The following is a 9,462-nucleotide window of genomic DNA, read 5'->3' as shown; positions in this document are numbered from 1 at the left end:
AAAGGACGGTGATGTGCTCACTTCTGGCAACAAGTATGAGCTGGTACAGTCTGGGAAGACCCTATGTCTCCTTCTCCATGACCTCGAGAAGCCAGATGCAGGTTTCTATACCTGTGATATTGGCACTGATGTTGCCAAGTCAAATGTCGGCGTTCAGGGTAAGTACTGCGGAAAGTGAAGGAGTGCTAAAAGCACATTCAGTGTGGTCACTATGTCTTACACCTATTCCCCCACGAGCCTTAATAGTTTCTACAATAGAACTGTATTTCTGCAATTTAGCGCAGTGATGTCTGGAAAATTCCCATTGCTTTTGAAGTAAATGTATCTCCTTTTGCCATGAAAATCACAAAAAACGTCAAGAATGTCCTGGAAATGTTTCCTTTCTAAACATCCCTAAAATGGAGAAATGGTTTGAACACCAGTAGGGGTAGGATGGTAACAAATTAGCTAATAGAAACATTTAATGTCTTGTCGTAGGCAAAACCCTTTTTCTCACGCAGCATCCTAGAGTTGTCCTCTCTGTTAGGTTTTTCCCTCTGTAGCTCATTGAATCTTCATTGTGCTCCATGGACTGAGCTGCTCTCCTTGTAGTTCTTCCAGAGCAAAGCCAAGAGATTCACGTCTCTTTTTTTTTATAGCTTTCTGGTAATTCTGAGAGGAGAATGTCTTAGAGAATACATCAGTGAGGAACGCAGCCATGATCTGCAAATCCTGAGTTCAAACACCAGTACTGCTACTCACATTGGTCACGAATGCCTTTTCTCCATCTAAACCTCATACTAACCTATCTCTTATCTTCCAGAGCTGAATATTGGCATTAGCTAACGGCTGAAAAACAATGAAATCCAGGAGGTAGAAGATTGCACTTTTGAATGCATTCTGTCCCATGAAAGCATTGATGAGTTCAAGTGGACACTGAATGGAAGCAGAGTGGAAAGTGGTGGGCGATTTAAAGCTTATAACATGGGTTGGTAAGAGACTCTCCTTATCAAAAGTGTGACTCCTACTGACTCTGGGGAAGTCGTTTTTATTGCCCGTGGTCTAGCCTCCAAAGCCTCTCTGTCTGTGAAAGGTAATGAGATGGGAGAGATTCTGGGGTCTGATTCCTTCAACTGTCTTCTGATAAGATTGTCATGAGAGCTAACTCATAATATGGTTAAAGTGAATAGCAACCTTCTACTTGAACCTTGAAGCACTGAGAATTTCTCTTAAAAATAAGTAAAAGGAGGAAACATTTTACACAAATGTGAGAACTACCCAAAGCACTGGGGTAGTGTTGGAAATGGGCATCTCACTACAGCTTGTTCCATTAACAGTAAATCAGGAATGATCTGTTGAGGGAACTGTGGGAGCAAATATCCTCTAAGTATAAGCTGAAGGGATGGCCTTCACATCATCTAGCTGTACAACAAATTCCTATCTAGAACATGTGCATCTGAGAGCATCATCTGAGGCTCCCAGTGTGATCAGTGGAGAGAAGGAAGAGGCAGTTTTCAGACATGGTTCATCATCCTCAATGGGGTAGATTTAAGAGAGAATTAATGGTGCCTGGAATTCTATTGTCTGTACTTTACAGATTACTGCTGGCTGTAGGATGGCGTCTGTTGCAAGTGCCTCTCTAACTTATGTCCAGCATGTAGATGCGTGTATTTTGAGAGAGGCATCCTACCCTAAGTGTATGTTACTCAAAAAGCATGTTTTCTTTCAGAAAAACCTACTGAGGTAACAAAACAGCTGGAGGATAAGACAGCAGCAGCAGGGCAGGACATCAGCCTGAGCCGTGAGCTGTCGAAACCAGATGTGAACATCAGGTGGTACAAGGATGGCAAAGCAATCAGAAAAAGCCAGAAGTACGACTTGCAGCAGGAGGGAACTGGGGCCATTCTGATCATCCATGACTCTACCGCCAAGGACAGCGGGGAGTACACCTGTGAGACAGAGGACTCTGAAACAAAAGCCAGGGTCACTGTGCAAGGTGAGTTGAAAAGCACACTGGGGATGGCATGTAGAGAAGTCGAGGTAAATATCTGCAGCCTGTGGGTGATGTTTTTCTCTTCTGTTTCCTTGAGCGGGATCAATTCTTAGTTTTCAGAAAATATGGTGGATTAAAATATTTTAGTTAAAATAATCTCTAAACTGAATGATAAATGGCATGAGAAAGCAAAGCTGAGAACTAAGCTCCAGAAGAGAAAACAAAGTCAAGTATGGCATATTTAGAGACAGGTGAAGAACCCTTGAGCGCACTGAGGAGTACTAGCATACTCTGGAATGTCTCTTGGGCTCCCTACAGCACACATACTTGCTCTGGGGCATGTCTGGATGTCTGTAGAGCTAATTGCAGGGCCCTGAGAAACCTCTGGGGCACATTAGGGGGCACTGGTTTCCATGTGAGTGTTTCCAGGTTCCCAGAAGTCAACAGGGAAGCCTTTGGAGACCCCTTGGGAAGACTCAGTGGGGCCCTAGAGTGATGTAGCAGCTTGTGTTGGTTGCATCTGCTTGGCAGGGAAGCGAGTTCCCTGGTGGGAGCTGACTGACTGGGAGGTGATTCCCTTGGTTTAATTAATTTAATTACCTGGATTATAATTAAATAACACTGTTCAGCGTTCAATCAAGATTATATTTTTCCAAAGTACTGCAGTCGTGCATCTGTAGCAGCTTTCCTAAAATATATTGAGTTTATTCAAAATTCCAGTGATGCTCCTAAAGCACTTGAAGTGCATTTGAGGTGGCGAGTGACAAAACAGCTCTGAGAGAATCATCATCAAATCAGAACATTGGAACGGTAACTAATAGCAGAGATTCTGATAAGAATATTTAAATTTTCAAATTACCTTTTTCTAAAGTTGTATTTCACCAAGTTTCATCAATATGCACACTGAAGAGCTGACTTGCTATGTTTCTTTTTATAAAAAATCATGTGTTACAATTGAGAAAAGAAGGTATAGCATGTAACATCCTCCAAGTAAAGTGCAAAAAACATTTCTTCACAGTTCCAATTAATGTCTTATGTTTTGTTCAGACTCACTAAATTATGTATTTCAGGGTACATCACATGGGAATATAAGAAGACTATTCAGAACAGGAGCTGCAGAGCAAGATGAACAGCATGTGAAGGTAAGGCCGGGAACCAAGGACACAGCTTTTGTGTCACTCAGCCACCTGTGGCAGAGGTCAGGATTTCAGCAGGGATTTCTGCAGACGTTCCTTGAACACCCCCAGGGTGGGTGACTCCACCACCTCCCTGGGCAGTCCATTCCAGTGCCTGGCCACCCTTTCTGAGAAGTAATATTTCCTAATGTCCAGCCTGAACCTCTCCTGCCGCAGCTTGAAAACATTCCCTCTAGTTCTATCAGTAATGACACGAGAGAAGAGGCCGACCCCCAGCTCACTGCAACCTCCCTTCAGGAAGTTATAGAGAGCAATGAGGTTTCCCCTGAGCCACCTCTTCTCCAGGCTGGACATTCCCATCTCCCGCAGCCTCTCCTCATATGGCCCCATTGTGCTCCAGACCCCTCACCAGCTTTGTTGCCCTTCTTTGAACACGTTCCAATGCCTCAGTGTCTTTTTCTCAGTGAGGGGCCACAAACTGGACGCAGAATTAGAGTTGTGGCCTCACCAGTGCTGAGTACAGGGGGACAGTCACCTCTCTGCTCCTGCTGGCGTCACTGTTTCTGATGCAAAATGTATGTAAGTGTCACATGTGTGACATCCTTCTTGATGGAGTTCTGTGACTGGAGTTCAATGGATTTGAGAGCTGACTTGAAGCCTGTGGGCATCACCCAGGAGTTGGGGTGAGAGGATGAGGCGTAGGAACAGGAACCTCTTTGGTCGTTATTAACTCCCAACTTTTTGGTCAGGAATCTCTGTGTGTTTCTTTATCACGTAAAGAACAGAGTCATTGTGCAGCTTGTGAATGAATTGATTCACGCCTGCTGATTGGTGCTGTTCTCTACAGGGAGCTGCAATGGAAATGGACACTTGTGGTCCACTGTCCAGCCCCCTCCCGTGTTGGATTTTCTGGGCTTTGAGACACGTCTTCCAGATGCACTTTGTGTTATTTCTGATGTGTTGACCTGTTGAGCTCCAGACCCAAAGGAGGATTCAAATACTACCATTGGGAATGTAGTATTTCTTGCTAAACAGAATTCGTGTGCACCCTTGTCTTTCGTCTGCACAAAGGATCTTGTAATCATCTCTGTCTGTGTTTCTTTTAGAGCCAGAGATGGAGCAGAGAGGAACACAGACTTGGGTGAATCTTCATTCAGGAGCAGGGACACGTCATGCTCATCTGAGGTGTCTGGCTGACAGCAAGAGCAGAGAGGTAAGTTTCATAGGGTCGCGTGCCCATTTTATTTTATTTTTCATTCATGATGCATAGAGGCGTTCCCCAGACAAAGTGAGCATTTCTCAACTGGACTTTCTAGAAATGAGCTAGGCAGTGAAAATGGGTTTGAAGCATTCCTAAGAGCCCCGCAAGAGAATGCTGAGAGTTAATCTGGCACCCTCCTTTGGAAACGTCCGTTGTCTGTCAGCTCTTCAGCTGTGCCCTAACACCTCCCATTGCGCTGCCACACCAGGATAGAATTCCAAGCCCACACTGAGTCCTGGAATGTTGTGGTGCCGTGTTGGAATCAGACGTGACCACGTGGTCTTGGCTCCCCGCCTTGTGGGGGGTCATGGTGGACCAGGCTGTTGGCCGTTGGTGATGTCATAAGCGGCTGGAATGAGGGGAGGAGCGGTGCGTTCTGTGTTCCTTTGTGGGTGAGCTAGTGGTCGGAGTGGTTGGTTGTCTTGTTGTTCTTGTGCCTTTTGTGCCGTTAGTTAGTTAGTTTTGTTAGTTAGTTAGATTTGTTAGTTAGTTAGTGTTGTTAGTTAGCGTTGTTAGTTAGTTACTGTTGTTAGTTAGTTACTGTTGTTAGTTAGTGCCGTTAGTTAGTTAGTTCCGTTAGTTAGTTAGTGCCTTTAGTTAGTTAGTGCCGTTAGTTAGTTAGTGCCTTTAGTTAGTGGCTTTAGTTAGTATCTTTAGTGCTTTTTCTTCTCACCGTCGTGTGCAGCAGCTTGTAGGTAAGCTGAGCTGACGTGGGATGGATGGGTGGGCAGTGAGGTGTTGAGAACTGCTGGCTGTCGGAGCTCACAGCACCGTATTGCTTACTCTTGACCATCAGACGTAATTTTCCCCGGTACACACGTTCCAAAGGGGGTATCAGTAAAGTTGGCACCTGTCCCGTGCTTCTTCCATTGTCTTTGCTCAGTAGTGGAAGCATTGTAAAGTTGCTGGGCGGACAGGCATCACGTAGCCTGAGACTCAGCATGTCTTGCAGCAAGTGGGTGGGACAGTTGTGCTGTGTGTGTTATTCCATGACTGTCTTAGCCCTGCTCACTGACCTGCTCTTTCTCTCTCCTCTCCTCACCCTCCGCCCACTGCCTCGGTGCAGCTTTTGCTCTCATTTCATCCGAGCAAAGCGACAAGGAACTGCTGCAGATAGCTTGAGGTGATCTCACTGCCAGGTACGTGCCATGTTTTGTCCCCCCGCATGGTTTTGCCGCAGGGTATGCGCGGGTAGCTCTGAAGAAGTCTGTCCATACTGTGCTGTGTGAATAGAGAAAACAGAAGTGTGTTTCTGCTCTGTTCCAGCTGTTCACACTTGCTGTGATGGGTGCTGCGTGCAGTGGGATCAGCCGTGAGCCTGAGTTGGCGGCGACGGAGGTACAGTATGAAGCTCTGGCCGGTCTTTTTTCCCTGTGTTGAGCCATTAGAAGGAGCTGCAGGTGTACTCTCCTGCAGGAAAGAATGGGCCAAAAAGGGCCTGGCCACTTGTCTGTGCCAGTGCCATTGCTGATTAGTCTGGGTAGAGAGAGATGCATCTTTGCATGGCCTGGCAATGCACGCCAGAAAGGGAAATAACTGTGATGAGACGTGCAGCTCCTTCTGAAGTGCTCCTGATAAGGACGGAGCGCATTTGCTGCAGCTTTCTTTGCAGATGTGCTCCTCACCTTGAAATCCTCCTGGTTTGTCTTCATCTCCTGACCACGGCCTGTGCTCTGTTTTGCAGGCTGATAACATGCGGAAGCCGCAGCTGGTGCGTGCTATGTCATCTTTAAACGTACCAGCGATTGCGGCAGCCCATGTTATTAGGAGCCACGTCGCCCAGGGGCCGGATGAGCTCTCTCTGGAGGTAAGCAGTTCCAGGCGTTCCTTGTTGTTGTGCACAGAATTAGTATAGAGTGTGAACGCCTAGGGAATACTCTCATATTTTGTGTCGTAGAAGAAGGCTTTTGTTTTAGCTGTGCTGAAGCTGGGATTGATGTTTCAATCTTTTGCAGGTTGGAGACATCGTGTGCATTGTTGATATGCCACCAAAGGAGATGAGCCCCTGGTGGAGAGGCAAGCGTGGCTTTGAGGTAGGCACACATTTTTGACTAGAGAGCACAGCTTCAGTAGAGTCGGGAATCTCCGGTTGGAGCTGCTCTGCCTGCACAGGATGGCTTCTGGATGCAAACAGTTGCCCTGTGTCGGTGTCAGAGGACCTTCCCTTTGGCTCTGGGCTTGGGCTAATGCCCACCTGTCTTTTTGTTCTTATTACAGGTTGGTTTTTTCCCTGGTGAGTGCGTGGAACTCATCAGGGGAAAACTGCCCGAGTCCATCCTACATTCGTTGCCAAAGCCAGGTGCGTATTTTACATTTGACAATGCGGGTTAGTAAAATGGGGTCTGAACGTGGCTTTCAGGGGGTTCATTAATGCCCGAGTTGAGCAAGCTTAGAAAGAGAACTGCATTAAGCTCCTTGGGCACCTCCAGGGATGGGGAAAATCCGTTCTTGCGTGTCTTTGTTGGGAACATGCTTTCTGTTGTTACGTGTTCTGTTGAATGTGTTGCACTCGGCCTCGTCCAACCGAGCCAGGGCTGAAATGAACTTGTTTTTTTGTTTTGTTGCGCAGAGCCAAAGAAACGGGGCAAGTTCATCTCCTGCCTTCGTTCCCTGTTGAAGGCCTGCCCCAGGAGAGCGAAGCAGCCTGAGCCTCCAACATTCTCGGGATCCATGTCCCTGCTTGACATCGTTGAGAGGTATTTAGCCAACAGGACTTGAGGGCTGAGCTGTAGGAATGGAAGCATCCTCTGCTGTTTGAAACAGAGCGCTTTTCTAAGCTGTGTTTCAGCAGAAACCAGGCATTGCCCGGAACAGGCAACTATTGGCAAGGGTTCGGTGCAGCTCTTCCCTCACCCTGCACCACGACTGACAGCATGCTCTGTTTTCTCTGCAGAATGAGTTCTCCCAGTAAGAGGGCAGAGTCAGCAGCTTGCAGTTGGCGTTCCTGCTTCTGCCTGGGCAAACCATCCCCTGTGGCCAAACGCCAACTGCAGAGCAGTGCCAGGGAGCCCTCTGAAGCTGAAGTCTTGGTCCTGGCAGGTAAGCATGCAAATCCAGCTTTCAAATCACTGCTTGTCAGCAACACAGGTAGAATTCATGCTTTCAGTGGGCTTGTACATCCTTCTGGCATTCAAGCCTGTGCCTGACATCTTCAGTTGACCCCTGTCTTTCCCAAATGAGTCTCTTGTCAACACAAGAGCTGGACCTGCACGAGGATCACTTTCAAGACAGTGACACTGTTGCTAGAAGCCTATTTGCTTCTGCTCACCATCACTGCATAGCCAAATGTCAAGAACCTGTTTCATGATTCATCTTGTGAAACTTTGACACTAACTGCTGTGCGTCTACTCCTTCCTAGGTGACCCGAGCCCTTGTATATCTCCAAGACGCCAGGCATGTTACGATGCAGCATCCTGTGATTCCATCAATGAAGAACTGTTACTAAGCACAGGATGCTGCAGTTCAGATGAAAGCCTTCCGTATAACATCAGTTATAAAGAGAAGAATGCCATCATCGTTGAAGCTCTCGTTCATCCCATACCTGTTGAAGCTGCTGACCTGAGCCTGCCAGACTCCTCAGGCACCAGCCTGAACCGAGTGCCTTTCGAGGACAGCCCAGCCCAAGCACAGCACGAGTGCCCCGACAGCAGCACAACCATGCAGGCTCAGGTCAGCATTACAGAGGAGAAGCCAAACATCTTGGAGGGGGAGGTAGAATCAGGCCAAGAGTCCCAGGCTCCGGGCAACAGCACGACTTCTGAGACACTCTCGTCAGACAACAGAGAATGAGTCCCATCTTTCCTCCAGACCTCACACCCCCTCCTTTTTCCTATTGAATAAAGGCACGCTCGTGCTCAATCAACGCCTTGACTGAATTCTGAGTTTTCATTCGCAGAGATTGGGATGAGTACAAGAAACAGCAAGACAGCTCAGCTTGCAACGCTCTGGCTGTGGGGTGCGTGCAGGGACACTGTAACCATACAGGGAAAGGCTTCCACTGCTTCCTCAAGCTGTAGTCCAGCCCTGCTACTGCTCTGTGGCACAAAGCCCTGAGGGATGTTCCATATTGTTAACCTAAGTGAAGCCAGCTTCATGCACTGTGTTTTGTTGTTGCTGGGTGAGAGGGGGATGCACGTTGGTGAGAAGATGAGCATTGCTGGATCTGCCACGAGTGTCCCTTCTGCCTCTAAGAATATGTCCTAAGTAGGATGTGAACACTGCTGGCACTTCCTCATTGCACGTGCTTGGAGGATCTTCAGTTCTTGCACATTCAGGATGTCTGTCAGTGACTACGAGGAAATTCTCAAGTACTAGGAATTCCATGAAACAGTTGGAACGGGTAAGTGTCATCTTTGTACAGAAACAGCACGCCTAACAGTCTGTCTCACCACTCTAGAATTAATCTGAGAATAGATTAACAGCTCTTGTCAGTTCTCTAAGTCAGGTTTCATTTGTATAAATTTGGAATTCGTTTTTTAAACCAGTTGGAAATTGTAATATTATATTAGAGAAGAATTCACACTCAACTTTAAGCATCTGTGTTTTGATTTGTAGGTGGTTTTGCCAAGGTAAAACTCGGGCGGCATCTTCTTACTGGTGAAAAAGTTGCACTAAAAATCATGGAGAAAGTTACTGTAGTGGTAAGCCAAAAGGCATTTAAATATGATAATATCTTCTGTTGGAGTTGTGGAGTTCTCAAGAACACGGGGGCAGGTGGGATGGTACATACGAATGCAGCCTACTGGGCCCATTGCCTTTTGAAAGATGCTGTAGAGCTGGAAAAAGTTTAACAGAGCACCACAAATCTTGTTGCTGGTTGTTCAGAGGGCAGTATTCTCTGGCTTTAAAATGGAGGAAGTTATTACATCATTACATTACATTACATTATTGTTACATTATTACAGCAACTTTACCAAAATGCCAATGAAAATGCTGAATGTTTTACTTTTCATTTTTCACAGCTCTGTTTCAGAATTTCTATGGGAGTGATGTCAGTCATTGCTGAGTTGATGTTGAATTGTGTACTGTCCCATATGTGCTTGTTCTGTTCCACAGCAGTCAGATGTGGTACCTGGTATGTCACAGTAGTTAGC

General features: G+C 46.6%; 2 protein-coding genes across 1 annotated transcript; one reads left to right on the top strand and one right to left on the bottom strand.

Moving 5' to 3' along the window:
- Positions 1–9,462, bottom strand: part of LOC146754942 (rho GTPase-activating protein 32-like) — a 77,959-nt gene that overhangs the window by 33,443 nt on the left and 35,054 nt on the right.
- On the top strand, positions 831–2,044 carry LOC146754943 (myosin-binding protein C, slow-type-like). The gene is made up of 3 exons (XM_085526497.1): positions 831–967; positions 1,709–1,975; positions 2,034–2,044. Exons 1-3 carry the CDS (start codon positions 964–966, stop codon positions 2,042–2,044), a joined length of 282 nt encoding a protein of 93 aa, XP_085382623.1. The 5' UTR covers positions 831–963.

The sequence above is a fragment of the Coturnix japonica genome, chromosome 37 (genome assembly GCF_054131305.1).
Source record: "Coturnix japonica strain WE chromosome 37, WE-NBRP24, whole genome shotgun sequence".
Classification (NCBI taxonomy): Eukaryota; Metazoa; Chordata; class Aves; order Galliformes; family Phasianidae; genus Coturnix; species Coturnix japonica.
Note: the sequence above shows the minus strand (reverse complement) of the source record. Positions and strands in the feature narration are given on the sequence as shown.